This window comes from Myotis lucifugus, unplaced genomic scaffold, assembly GCF_000147115.1.
Source record: "Myotis lucifugus unplaced genomic scaffold, Myoluc2.0 scaffold_9, whole genome shotgun sequence".
In the NCBI taxonomy this organism is placed as follows: domain Eukaryota; kingdom Metazoa; phylum Chordata; class Mammalia; order Chiroptera; family Vespertilionidae; genus Myotis; species Myotis lucifugus.
The window spans coordinates 15,149,508-15,164,928 of NW_005871057.1; the positions used below are offsets into that span (position 1 = coordinate 15,149,508).

The window sequence follows — 15,421 nt, forward strand, 5'->3', positions numbered from 1 at the left end:
GCTAATGAATAATTTCTGCAGTGTTCTTTAATAGCTATCCTCTATTTTGTCCATTCAACAATTTTCTCCTTTCTTTAAAATTTTTTTATTTTTTCTTGATGACTGGTGAAATGACAAGGAAGAGTACTAGGCTAAGATTTATATTAATTCTGAACTTACCCTAGAATTTCACTTCACTCGGGGTGAGAGATTTACAGTTAAATTCCACTTCAACCTTTCCTCAACAACAAATAGCACACAGCACAACCAATCTGAAATCCAGACAAACTTAAGTATTTCATAAATAATCCAGCAGATGGGGCTAAAAGCATAGATTAGGCCAACCCACCATCTTCTAGTCTACTGGTGTCTTGGTGTACACCCTCAGCCCACAGATGGCAGCCTTGCCTTAGACAGGTGTCATGTTACAAGGTTCTGAACCTCCCTCTTCTTTCTTATACACAACAAGATCATATAAAACCACTGAAGCAATAGAAAAATAATGGCTGATGACTATCTCTTATTCTGGCCTATAATATCATTTGAATTTCCATAGGAATTTACTTCTTTTAAAAAAAATTAACTTCTTAAGTAATTCAGATAATTGCCATTTTGGAAGCATTAATACAGAATTCATCACTACTCTATTTTATTAAAAAAATTCTAGTGAAATTATGATAAAAGAATAAAAGGCTATGAATCAGAATAACTGAGATCTAATCATGGTTAAATTGTGCAACACTAGGCTTGTCACAAACCAAGCCGGGCCTCAGTCTACACAAGGAAGGCCTTAATCTATACAAGGAAGCTTTAGAATAGTGCATCTATCCATGGTCTCTTAATAGTTGTAAAACTCTAGAGCAGACTTAGCCCTCTGCCTTTCACTTTCTGCCCATATTTACATTTGAATGACTCTTTTATGTATAAAAATATTAGTACTGCCTGGCCGGCATGGGTCAGTGGTTGAGCACCGACCTATGAACCAGAAGGTCACAGTTTTGTGTTTTTGTTTTTTTTTAATATATATATTTTTATTGATTTCAGAGATAAAGGGAGACAGACAGAAACATCAATGATGAGAGAGAATCATTGATTGGCTGCCTCCTGCACGTCCCCTACTGGGGGGGATCGAGCCCGCAACCCAGGATTTTGCCCTTGGCCGGAATTGAACCTGGGACCCTTTAGTTTGTAGGCCAATGCTCTATCCACTGAGCCAAACCGGCTAGGGCAAGGAGGTCACAGTTTGATTCTGGTCAGGGCATATGCCAGGGGTTGCAGGCTCAATCCCCAGTAGGGGGCATGCAGGAGGCAGCCAATCAATGATTCTCTATCATTGATGTTTCTACCTTTCTCGCCCTCTCTCTTCCTGTCTGAAATCAATAAAAATGTATTTAAATATATATGTGTGTGTATGTGTGTATAGATATATATATTAGTACATGATGTAGCTTTCAGGCATCATAAAAATAGTTGTTGGCTTAATGAAAGGAATTGATTCAAGAAATCTAAGTCCTGTTACTATGTTATGGTCGTGGGTAAAATAAATTCATATATTTTAAAAAGGGTGTGATTTCTATAGGACTTCTATGAGCAGTCAAGTTTCATCTCCTCTATCAACTAAATACCCTTTAAATTCATCCACATTCTCCATCCTTACTATTACCAGCCCAAGTCACCATCATCTGCAACTGGACTACTGCAAAGTCTCTTCTCTAGTCTCTACATTCCACCATGTTCCCCTACAATCAATTCATCCCTTATCCTATAGCCAGTCATTGGCCTAAAATACAAAACTGAACAAATCCTTTCAGTGGTTCCCTACTACCTTTAAAATAAAGTCCAAACTCTTCCACAAACCTTCCCTGATTTTCAACAGTGTTATAAAGAAAATATAAATAGGCCTTGGCCGGGTTGCTCAGTTGGTTACAGCATCATCCCAATAGTCAAGATTGATCTCCAGTCAGGACACATACAAGAAGCAGCCAATAAATGCATATATAGGTAGACCAACAAATCTGTCTCTTCCTCTCTCCTTCTCCCTTCCTTTCTCTCTAAAATCAATCAATAAAGTAAAAAAATAATAATTTAGCCCTAGCCAGTTTGGTTCAGTGGATAGAATGTCGGCCTGTGGACTGAAGGGTCCTAGGTTTGATTCCAGTCAAGGGCACATGCCCGGGTTGCCAGTGGGGGAGTGCAGGAAACAGCCAATCAATGATTCTCTCTCATCACTGATGTTTCCATCTCTCCCTCTCCCTTCCTCTCTGAAATCAATAAAACTATATTTTAAATAATAATAATAATAATAATAATTTAAAGCTATGTAGAGAGGATATGTTTCAGGTGGGTTTTTTTTTCTTATAACAACTCTTACTAACTTTGAACTTAACTAATCTATCTATATAAAACCCCAATATTAAAATTGACCGAACGGCATAACTACCAGCGGAATGACCAGTAGCTATGACGTGCACTGACTACCAGGGGGCAGGTGCTCAATGCAGGAGCTGCCCCCAGCCCATAGGCCCTGACCAGCTGTGGCAGTGGGGGCGGGGGCAGGGCCAGTGAGCAGGCAGTGCCCGGCCAAGACAGGTGAGAGCAGGGACCCAGATCACCCCGCTGGTCGCCCCACAGATTGGCCCCGATCATCAGCCAGGTCTAGGGACCCTACCCATGCACGAATTTCATGCACTGGGCCTCTAATATATATAATCTAACTGTTAGCACTACAAAATTATTTTACTCAATTTCCTTTTTAAAAAAATATATTTTATTGATTTTATAGAGAAGAAGAGAGAGGGATAGAGAGTTAGAAACATCGATGAGAGAGAAACATCGATCAGCTGCCTCCTTCATGCTCCCTACTGGGGATGTGCCCGCAACCAAGGTACATGCCCTTGAACAGAATCGAACCTGGGACCCTTCAGTCTGCAGGCCCACACTCTATCCACTGAGCCAAACCGGTTAGGGCTCAATTTCCTATTTTTGTGTCAAATCATTAGTCACCACTGATTCCTTACAGACTGTATGTATTGAGCCCTTCTGTTTCATCTTGTCTATCTCAGAAACCCTTTCTGTTCCATCCTCTTTAACCTCAATCCTAGTTCTAATCAACTCCTACCTTGATTACTGGAATGTGTGGCGGGAGGAAGGGAAGATAGCCTGTGAACTAATCTCTCTAACACTAGTTTACCCCAGGTCCAATCCCAGCTATCTATAAACCACTTCCAGGTCAAGTTGCCTAAATAATATTTTCTTCATTTTACTCCTCTTCTTTTTCCCCCCAAATGTAAAGTCCAATCATCTTTGCTAGGCATCTAAGATACTTCACAGTTTGATTCCAACCTTTTTAACCTTAGCTTCTAAACACAAACCAGCACTCTAGCAAGACAATTATGTTAATTGTCTCCTGGCTTTGCTCATTCCCACTGCAGCACCTTTTCTCAAATATGCCCCTGAGTGAAATGATCTTTCTCAAGACAGTCTCTGTATTCAAATTCCATGTATCCTTCAGGACCTGGTCCAGTCCTACCTCCTTCATAAAGCCTCCCCTATAGCAACAGACTATGAATAAAATACAGACCTAGTATATTTACATACATTACATATATAAATACTCTATGATTTTCAGAATTTTTAATAATGCACTTTAAATTACAAACAAAAATTCAAACACAAAACACAAATATTATATTTCAGAAAAAAGAAAAAAACAGAAAGCCAGAATTGGCTTATTCTTCTATGAGAGAATATAAAAGTTCCATTTCCCTTAGAAAACTGATACCTAATGTTACATAAAAATTATTTACTCTTTTTCCATATCCTTCATTTTAATAAACATGATACTTTAATCAAATAGTATTCCATATCTATACTAATAAAAGGGTAATATGCAAATTGGTCGGGACACCCTCACAGTAATGACTGAACAGCAAGCTGCATGGGGCAACCAGGCCGGCAAGGGGGAGGGGGGGTGCAGGGGCAGTGAGGGACAACCAAACAACCGAACCGCAGGCTGCGTGGGGCAACCAGGCCGGCGGAGGGGGGCAGTAAGGGGTGACCAGGTCGGCAGGGGGAGGGGCAGTTGGTGGCAACCAGGCTGGCAGGGGGGGGCAGTGAGGGGTGACCAGGCCGGCAGAGGGAGCAGTTGGGGGCAACCAGGCCAGCAGGGGGGTCAGTTAGGGGCAATCAGGCAGGTGATCAGTTAGGAGCCAGCGGTCCTGGATTGTGAGAGGGATGTCCCAGATTGGAGAGGGTGCAGGCTGGGCTGAGGGGGACTCCCTCCTCCCCCCATGCATGAATTTCATGAACTGGGCCTCTCGTGCTTAGATTATTAATGCTAAATTTACTTGGAGCTATAACCTCCTAATTTTAATCATCAGGCATTCCAGTAGTCTTAAGAAGATAACAAATATATAAAACTAAAGTCATATTACCTGACAAGAAACAATAAACTGCTTTCATTTTCACAAGTAGTTTACATTTAAAACTCCTTAGATTTTTTAACTGTAAGACATTTTAAAGTTTTTATTTTACATAAAGATAGCAAAGTCCCTAGATAAGCTAATATGTTAGCAATTAATAAATTCCCGAACTTTTACTATTACAGGTGTTATTTTTATTTATTTATTTATTTATTTATTTATTTTTTTAGAGAGGGTAATTGTTTTTACTCTGTAGCATCTAAAGACAGCTCACTCTACGGAAGGGGAGTCGGTGATGGTTGTTGGGGGTCTTTGGACTCCTGTCTTTTTATGCTGTTCCTTCTCCCTCTGTTCCCCTCACTTCTCTCTGGGCTGGGGACTGTGGCTGCACCCAGTGGTCTCATTTTGGATCCCTGAGCCAGAACCAGAAGGTTGGCCTGGGGCGGGGCGGGGGGGGGGGGGGGGGGGGCGGTCATGGTGGATGGCTTGACTCGGCCCGTCAGTACGGCTCTTCAGAACCCTCTGGGGAGCCTTTCCCTGGTCCTGGAGGTTTTCCCTCCAGCACCTCGTGCAACAGGGACTGGGGAAGAAGGTTGGGTTCCTGCAAGGGGCACACCCATGGTATCCCCAGAATTCTTAACTCCTCCCAAACCAGATCTGCTAGAAAAGTCTCGGGCGATTCGCCAAGCCAAGGACGAGAGGACGTTCCACATCTTTTACTATATGATTGCTGGAGCCAAGGAGAAGATGAAAAGTAAGTGACTGGCAAGGATGCGTGTTGGGAGGTTTCAGCCCTTCCCGTCAACATCATCGGGGGTCTGTTAATTGGCTATTAAAACAGCCTGAGATCCTTCCAGGGAAAGAACTATATCTTTGGGTGGCGGATGCATCGTTCGTCATCTCCTTTCAGAGGGTGAGTGTGGCTTTTGTTCAGGTGTTCTCATTTACTGAGCACCTACTATGTGACGTAGACATCGAGTCCAATTAGGCATTAGATAATTAAGTCCAATTAGACCCGGAGACGTCGAGTTCAATTAGACACAATCTATGCCTTCCAGGAAGGGAGAGAGACAATGGCTGTATTTGTCAGTTCATAAAACTTGCAAGTATATAAGATACAATGTTTTAAGGAATTTGGAGGGGAGGTGGGACTAAGCACTTTTCATTACATATGTTTTGAAAGTGACTTTTGAAGTGGTCTTTGTGGGGCACAGGGTTTCACAAACTTTCTGAAAAGGACTAAATAGTAAATCGTTTAGGCTTTTTCAGGCCACATGGTTTCTGTCACAGCTACTGGGTTCTGCCATTGTACACAGTGGAAAAGCAGCCAAGGGCAATACATAAACACAGCTGTTTTCCCTTTAAAACTTCATTTACAAAAATAGGAGGTGTGCTGACCTCTGTTGTAGGGAAAATATTGTTTTCCATAAAAAGTTTATGCTTTCTGCCATTGGGAAGTGATACATTCTCGACCTGTAGTTTTCTACTAATTCTTAAAAGAATATATAAATCGCCTCGCTGAAAAAGGAACATACGAATAAATATAGGTACATGATACAGTCTACATTCTAGTGATAAGTTTAAGACTAAAACTTTAGGGAAACAATATAAACTTTACTTCCCATCATTTTTGTGGCCCCCTTTAGTTATTTAGGTTAAGAATTAGGTGTATTGCAATATGCCTACAGGTGTTATTTTTAAATGCATGTACTTATACATGTATTTTGTTATAAGAAAATTTCATTTTTAAAATGCATGCTTCTCCAAAAATAATAATTTAATAGAAAACAAGTGCAAAATTCCACAAATATTAACATTCCCTTGCCCATTTGGGTTGAAATCAATCATTTAATGAATGTCTATAAACAACTTACTGATTTTTATGAAAAAATATAGTTTACTATACCTTAAGGTCTTGCCTTGTTGCAAGAAGTTCAGATTCCTTCCCATAGAAATCAGACTGAAGCTGTTTTAGGTTTTCCTGACTTTTTTCATATGTGTTTTGTAACATTGACATTTTCTCCTTCTCTGTTGCAAGTTCCTGCGATGCTTGGGTTAACTGCTGCTGTAGTTTATTCTCAAGCTCTGTCTGAAACATATAATAGCTATTTAAAATGGTATGCATGCCAAAAATCAGTTACAAATATAAAATGAAATCCACACAATTGAGAAGATTCCAAGGAAAGACTAAACTGGATCCATGCCCTGTAATTATTCTACTTTAGTAAAGAGTAACATACTTACCTTATAGTTACAAACTTAAAGAGTTACAAAATCCAACAAGTCCCAATTTCAAATCCAAAAAATTAAAAACCAATTAAATAAATTTAAAAAAAGCATGTCATTGGGAAGTCCTAAGTATCAAGGTCTCAGGAAACTGAGGGTACCGACCACATTCTGATGGAAGACGTAGCGCTAAAGGCTGTATGTACTAGTAGAAGATGATATAGCTCAAAGTTAAACTAAAGGAAATTTCTCCATGAAACAAATTAAAAAGCCATTACTGTGTTGAAATTATTGGTTTTTCTCCTTGAGATTAAAAAATAAATTAGGAAATTTCTCAGGTCATCTTTATTATCATCAAGGCAGAAAAGAAAATCTTCCAAGGTCCAACTCCTCTAAACTCTAAAGTTGTCTTTAGTTTTTAAGAAGACTCAGTAGCTATGCACAAATTATGGCATAATTAAAATGCATGTGTGCACAGTATTAAAATAAGAACTTGGCTTTTAACTATACCCCTTCAAATAAATTGCTATGAGGTCACCAGCAACCATCTTGTTCCAAAATCCGATAGTTATGTTTTTGTCCACATCTTACTTGACCTCCCCGCAGTACTTGAAATACTTGATAGTGTCCCCTCCTAGAAACATTCTTCAACCTGGTTTCCAGGCACCTATGTTTTAGGTTCTCCTACCTCACTGGTCATTCCTCCTTAAAATCTTTTACTAGCTCCTCTTCTTCTGTTTGACTTCTCAACATTACAGAGCCCAAGTTTCTGTCCATGGTCCTCTTCTGTTCTATATAGTCTCTATCTATAAGATGTCAACTAGACTCAAGGCTTTAAATATAATTTATTGCCCGACTGGTGTGGCTCAGTGATTGAACATCGACCTATGAACCAGAAGGTCATGGTTTGATTCCCAGTCAGGTCATATGCCCCAGTTATGGGCTCGATTCCAAGTGTGGGGCGTGCAGGAGGCAGCTGATCAATGATTCTCTCTCATCATTGATATTTCTCTCTCTCTTCTCCTCCCTTCCTCTCTGAAATCAATAAAAAATATATTTTTAAAAAATCATTTATTTTAGCTTTAACCTCTCTGCCTAAACCCTGGGTTCATTATCCAAGTACTTCCCTGGCATCTCTACATGAGTGATTGACAGATAATCTATCTCAAGCAGAATTTTTTGTTAATGACAGCAATATCTGGTAACATCCCATGTCGCCTCCCTTTCATTTCCTATATTTTAGATTTTTCATGATGAAGAATTCCTGGACGTCTTTTTCCTTGTTGAAGACTATACTGTATTTACACATTTTCTTTTGTAGAACATTGCTTTTCTTTAACATTTTTCACATGCCCTCTGTTCTTTAGTAACTTTTATGGCTTTCATCTAAGCCCTGTGAGAAGTCTCAACAATGACCATAATGGCCCTTCAGGCTTATATTTGGGCCTTCACTATCTTTCCTCTGACAGATTGATTCACTCATTCGTTTAAAAAAAAACAGTGATAGTTCATTTGTGAAAAGACACAGTTCTCTGACTTTAAGGAACTCAAATCTAGTCGTGGGGAAGTGAAATTAAAAAAAAAACACAAAAAAACACAAAAAACAGCCCTAGCTGGTTTGGCTCAGTGGATAGAGCGTCAACCTGCGGACTAAACGGTCCCAGGTTCAATTCCGGTCAAGGGCACATGCCCGGGTTGTGGGCTCCATCCCCAGTAGGAGGTGTGCAGGTGGCAGCCAATCAATGATTCTCTCTCATCACTGATGTTTCTATCTCTCTCCCTCTCCCTTCCTCTCTGAAGTCAATAAAAATATTAAAAAAAAGATCAAGGCAACAGTTTGATAATTGCTTTAATAGCAGTAAAACTAAAGCCCCAAAGAAGAATACAGAAAAGTCAATCTTTTTCAATTTATCCTTTACAAACGTACGTTTTTTTCCTCTTAAAAAAAACAAACAAAAAAAACATCCAATATTAAAATTTTTAACATCCAATATTAAAATTTTTAAGTGGAAATAACTATTCAACATCTACTGTGATTTGGATTAATCTAAATTTGTGGCCTCAACTCCCCTCACTTCTCTACTTACCATGCACTCCAATAGCTAATGTTCTAAATGTTCAAACTTTGCTAATATTATTTTCTGTCTCTGAAATGCCTGACTTCCATCTTTTCTTAACCTTGTAAAATTATAATCATCTTCAAAGGCCCAGTTCAATAAATGCTAGCTCCATTAGAAAGGCAGTCACAATTTCCACTAAATTCTAATTTTTCTTATATTTCTATTTAAGTTCTTATTCCATTCTCCTTTATTTATTAAAGTTTTTTCTTTACATACCTGCTCCCTCATTAAATTATAAGTTACTTAAGAGTAGGGGACCATATCCTATTCATCCTGTGATTCTTGATCAATGGCTCCTAAACCATCGTATATATGATTTTATATATGTAATAATTATATATAAATATATGTAAATCAAAATATGATTACATGCAAATATATACATAGAAAATATGTATGTTTTATATATATATGAGTGTACACATGTATAATATACATCTACATACATTTAAACATTATGCTTGGTTTTCCTATTTCAATGTGGACCACTGATAACTTTGTCACAGACCATCACTGCATGGCCTACCATGCACACTGATACTGTTAGATCATAGTTTGCTATACTTTCATATAATATCCAACATACTGCACTGGGCACAGTAATAGGTGCTTTAAATAAATACATTATCTCAATTATTACAACTAGTGATAACGCATACAAACAACTCTATGACCCCATTTTATTTAGCTCAGAAAGATGAATCACTTCCTTGTGAGCATAAACCTAATGTATGTTACATAAAATTTAAATTCAGATTTGATTGGCTCTAAAATTTATCTTTTTTCCATGATGTTACACTGCTCCTCAACAAAACCTAACTATTCTTGCCTTTCAATGATTCTCCAGTTACTTTAAATTTCAAGTCTAATCTACAGAGACTAGTTATCTACCCAATACTCCCCAAAACGCTGCCTTCCCCAAGGTTAAAAAATGTATTCCTTAGCCCTTGCTGGTTTGGCTCAGTGGATAGAGCACTGGCCTGTGGACTGAAGGGTCCCGGGTTCGATTCCAGTCAAGAGTATGTAATTTGGTTGCAAGCTCTTCCCCGACCTGGGCCCCGGTCAGGGCTCGTGCAGGAGGCAACCAATCGATGTGTTTCTTTCACATTGATGTTTCTTCTCTCTGTCTTTCCCTCTCTCTTCACTCTTTCTAAAAATCAATGGAAAAATATCCTCAGGTGAGAATTTAAAACAACAACAACAAAAAATATGTTCCTTATTCTAGCATCCATACACTAACATTAGTAAACTACTACTATGGCTGAACGTTCGTGTCTCCCCTGAAATTCATATATAGAAATCCTAACCCACAATGTGATTGTATTTGGAGGTGGTGCCTTTGGGAAGTCACTAGGTCATGAGGGTGGAGCCCTCATGAATGGAATTAGTGCCCTTATAAGACGAAATATAAGAGTGATAATCTCTCTCTCTGCCATATGAGGTTACAGTGAGAAAGCTGCTGTTACAAACAGGATATGGGTCCTCATGAGACACTGGATATGTCAGATGCCTTTATCTTGGATTCCCCAGCCTCCAGAACTGTGAGAAATAAATGTTTATTTTTCAACCACCCAGTCTATGCTATTTTTGTCATAGCAGTTGGAACTAAGGCAACTACTAATAAGAACATTTCTTATAAATCTCATAATCCTAAGGTGTCATGTAGTAAAGCCATGCAAAATATAGGCAATATTAATCATAAATCTGAAAGAAATTTTATTGTAACCAATAATTTAATGAAAACAAAAGTGTGCTGGAAATAGTTTTTTAATTAACTAAGTTATCCTATCTAATAATAGACAAACATGGTAATTAACCATACCTCCACTATGCTTCCCATTGGCTAATCAGCAGGATATGCAAATTAACTGCCAACAAAGATGGCGGCCGGCAGCCACGCAGCTGAAGCGAACATGAGGCTTGCTTGCTCCAGTGATGGAGGAAGCCAAAGTTCCCCGCCTGCTGCGGCCCAGCTCTGAGCTCCAGATGCAACAATGTTGCAATTATAGAAGCTAAACAAACCCAGAAACCTGCTTTCAGCCGCCAGCGGGCTCAGAGCTTAGAGCGCCAGTGATGGCAACAGAGTTTCAATTATAGAAGCTAAACAAACCCAGATACCTGCTTTCAGCTGGCCACGGCCTCAGAGCTGGAGCCGGGCCTCAGCTCCAGTGACAGCTATAGAAAGTAAATAAATCCCAGAATAAAAAAAAAGAAGAAGAAAAAAAGGCTGGGAGCTTCAGTCACCCGCCAGCCTGAAAACGGCCCTCAGCCCCTCACCCAGACTGGCCAGGCACTCCAGTGGGGACCCCCACCCTGAATGGGGTGTGGCCAGCCTGAAAACATCAGCCCCTTATCCAGGCTGGCCATGCACCCAAGCGGGACCCCCACCCGGATCTGGATCACCCTTCAGGGCAAACCAGCCGGCCCCCGCCCATGCACCAGGCCTATATCCAATATAGTAAAAGGGTAATATGCAAACTGACCCTAACAGCAGAAAGACTGGAAATGACTGGTCACTATGACACACACTGACCACCAGGGGGCAGACACGCAATGCAGGAGCTGCCCTCTGGTGGTCAGTGCGCTCTCACAGCAGGGAGCTCTGCTCAGCCACAAGCCAGGCTGATGGCTGCCAGTACAGCGGTGGTGGTGGGAGCCTCTCCTGCCTCCTCAGCAGTGCTAAGGATGTCCGACTGCAGCTTAGGTCTGCTCCCCGCTAGCAAGTGGACATCCCCCGAGGGCTGCTGGAATGCCAGAGGGATGTCTGATTGCCAGCTTAGGCCCAATCCCCCGGGGAGCAGGCCTAAGCCAGCAAGTGGTCACCCCGAGGTGTCCCAGACTGTGAGAGGGCACAGGCCGGGCCGAGGGGCCCCCTACCCCCGAGTGCACAAATTTTTGTGCACCGTGCCTCTAGTGATGCTATAAAAACAAAGATCTAGGGAATACTCGGATATGAGACTAATAGATTTGGGGGGAAAATGACATCAAGATATCAAAGCATAATAAAATAAAATGGATGGTGACATTTTTCCAAAAAGAAGATATCAAAGCATATAACAAAATATGTATTATGATAATTATATCCTGACCTATGATTATATATAACAACACACAAAAATGGATAGAAAAATTTGTCTACTCTTGTTTGTATTATTAAAAATTATTCTTTTTAGCCTGGCCAGTATGGCTCAGTGGTTGAGTGTCGACCTATGAGCCAGGAGGTCATGGTTCAATTCCCTGGTCAGGCCATTTGCCCAGGTTGTGGGCTCGATCCCCATTGTGGGATGTCAGGAGGCAGCCAATCAGTGATTCTCTCTCATCATTGATTTTTCTCTCCCTCCCTCTCTGAAATCAATAAAAATAGACTTAAAAATAAATAAATAAAAGTTATTCTTTTTATAAAATAGCATAATCATAATTATAAAAACAGTGGTCAATGTAAAATATATATTTGTAGAATTAATATTTTTCCTCTAGTAATATGACAGTTACCACGTAATATATGACATGTTTTATTTTTTTCTACATAGTAGTGATTTTAATTCTCTCTTCTCCATGGGACACTTAATATGCATATACCAAAAGTGGAGGAAAATTCATTTTGTTAAAATATCAAGTATAGTTCATTTTTATGAACTCTTGATCTAGACAGTATTAAAACATATTTAAGAATGAAAATAGATGCTCAACAACAAATTAAAGTAGGTTTGGAAATAGAAACCATTATAACTTAAAATATCAAATAATCATAACTACATAACATCTATACTACTGATTTTTTTTATATCCAATTTTGTGATTTTTATTCTTGATTATTTTCTCTTAATAAGAATAATTTACTTTTAAATACACTAGAAATGCTGTTTTAATCATCCCTTTAATAAGTGTTATATATTATTTTACAAAAAGATCCTTTTATGTATATCAGAAAAATGATTTATTCTAGAATTTTAAATAAGAATTACCTGACAATGGTTATAAGTAAATCAGAATCTAGACTTAGATACTTAATCATATAATTAAGTACTTTTACACATTTAACTTAGAAATATTTTGAGCATATAAATATTCTTCGTTGCAATTCATGTGTTAGTTATCATATTATCTTAATTATAGTTTTTCTTCCCAGAAAAAGTAAACAAACATATCATTACCTTCTGTGAGACAGCAATTTTAACTTCTCCTTGGAGTGCTTCAATTTGCTTTTTCCTCTGTTCAGTCAATTGCTTTAGCTCATTTATGTTCCCCTGAAGTTGCTGTTCTTCTTTTTCCTTTTGTTTTAAATTATCCTGGGCCTGTATGACTTGTCCCTGCATTGAACTGAGTTCCAACTTCAACTGATGAGAAGTCTATAAGAAAAGAAAATCTGTTTAGCATTCATTTATTCATCAAACACACATTTACTGACTATCTACTACTTGCCAACCCCTATTCTAGGTAGAAACTACTGAGCCTATTGGCCACAGATAATCAATAGTGAACCAAAAACAAAACAAAAATCCTTGTATTCATGGAGCTTTCATAACTGACACTATTCACTATTAGATGACACACTGGATTAATCTTTAATATTTGTTTAATCCTAACTGCCTTTTAAATTTATGATTTATGTATTTGGATAGAGCTTGTAAATGAACTAGACAAGTATTCCCTTGTGTCATAGAAAATAGGAATATCAACATCAATCTTTAGATTGCTAGAATGTCTATTGTCTTTCTAGAACACAAAAAAACCTTGATATAACGGGCTAATTCGGGGAAAGGGGTGTCCATTAAAGCTGAAAAATCTATTACATAATAAAGTAGTTTTTCCTAATGCGTATGTTAAAAAGTTGACAAATTAGTTAACCTGTTTTTACTTATGTAGACACATTTGTGTAATTAAAATTAAGTATGTATGAAATTTAATTTCAAAAAGTTTTCTATATGTATTACTGAATAGGTCTAATAAATGTGTGCATTCACTAGTCACCACGAGTGACTAGTGCTTAGCGCACCTTGAAACATTGGCCGGCACACATTAAAACTGCTGCAAAAATTCACACCATGTGACAACAGAACCAATTACCATGCACGATGCAATGTGATCATGTGCTAATCATTCGCCGAACAGTGTTTACGAACCGTGACTCTTAGATTTAAATATGTAGACTATAATTGTAGATATGTAATATTTATTTATGGCAGTGAAATTACTACAGTGTTTTTTCCAACATATAACCCATTCACAAAAATTTGTTAAAAATAACAGTGAATTCATAACAAAAGATAACCTGTTCATTTAATTATAAGCAAATTTTGGTTAAAAGAATTTTAAAATTAATAGGGTGTTAATTTTCACTTATGACATATGGACCGGAAATTTTGTTCATTAAATCCGAAGTCTGTTAAATGGAGGTCTGCAAAATTAAGGGTTACTTTATTCTCAAAATGCTAACTGAGCCTGCTGCCCAGGGTTAATCAGAAAGAATAACTTCATATTAACTATGACAAAAACTAAAATCGCTTTGGGAAATACATTTAGTATCTGTCTGATGACACTAAACCACACCACACAATAGTTTCCTCATTTAGAGAAATGAGACATATTTTGCTACTACTTTTTTTCTTACAATCTACTAGCATATATTTCTGTTCAAAATTAGATACCGTATATAGAAGTTACATTGAGGTTCCTCTGTGGCCAAAGTGAACTAACTCCTACCCTTCCAGCCAAAGTCATGTTTTAATGTTATATGTATATTTCATTAGGAACCTAACTTGAGCATTTGACCATATTCAAAGTTACTTTTTAAAGTTTCAGTACTACATATGGGTCCTTCAGCTATTTCCAATGCAAAGGGAATATTTTTGTGTAAAATAGGGGTCAGATAATGTAACAATAATGATGATTATGTTGTGATAACCAGTAATAAAAATAAAGCTAAGAGTGAGCATTTATTTTATTCTAATCAGTGTTCTAAGCACTTTAAAATATATTAACCCATATATTTCTCACAATATTCCTATGTCATAGATTCTTATTATTAGTCCCGTTATACTGCTGAGGAAACTGGAGCACAGAGAAATTAAATCATCTGCCTAAAACAAGGCAAGACAGAATAACTAATAAGTGGCATAGCCAGTAAATATTTCTGGACAATCTGGATTCAGACCTTGAGCACTAAGCCACCATAATTTCATATTAAAGACTTGTCAGGAGTAGGTTTTGTTGCTTTATCAACTCAGATCTCTAGAAAGCTACATGCCTGAACTCTAGTTGGTAGAGGTATGTCTTCAGAGAATTACAACTATATATTATAACCACTTATTTATTCATTTGCTTGTTTGTTTTTGATAGAGAGCAATAGAAAAAATCTCGATTGTTATTCAACCAATATCATATGTACCAATACAAATGTCCATGAAATAAAGAGCACTTAAAAAGTCATTTCTATGGAAAGCCCATCAAGATTTTTTCCAACACTAATTCCTAATTTAGATTAGCTAATAACTCAATAGTTAGTTGACTCAATTTTTCATCTTTAATTATAATTCTCAATTCTGGGCCTTTTATTATAAAGTAGCTTAAATCTTTTTAGTAAGAGGTAGAACATAAATTATAGTTTTAAACTATGTATATATGATTCATTATATTTCAGGGAAATAAACCTTCCTTTGATTTAAGCATCAATGT

The 15,421-nt window shown here is 37.9% G+C and overlaps 1 protein-coding gene across 1 annotated transcript in view; it reads right to left on the minus strand.

Moving 5' to 3' along the window:
• EEA1 (early endosome antigen 1) overlaps window positions 1-15,421 on the minus strand; it is a 155,766-nt gene that overhangs the window by 13,489 nt on the left and 126,856 nt on the right. Inside the window, 2 exon segments of the mRNA XM_006084021.3 lie at window positions 6,307-6,489; window positions 12,901-13,095. Coding sequence (XP_006084083.1) covers window positions 6,307-6,489; window positions 12,901-13,095 — 378 coding nt within the window.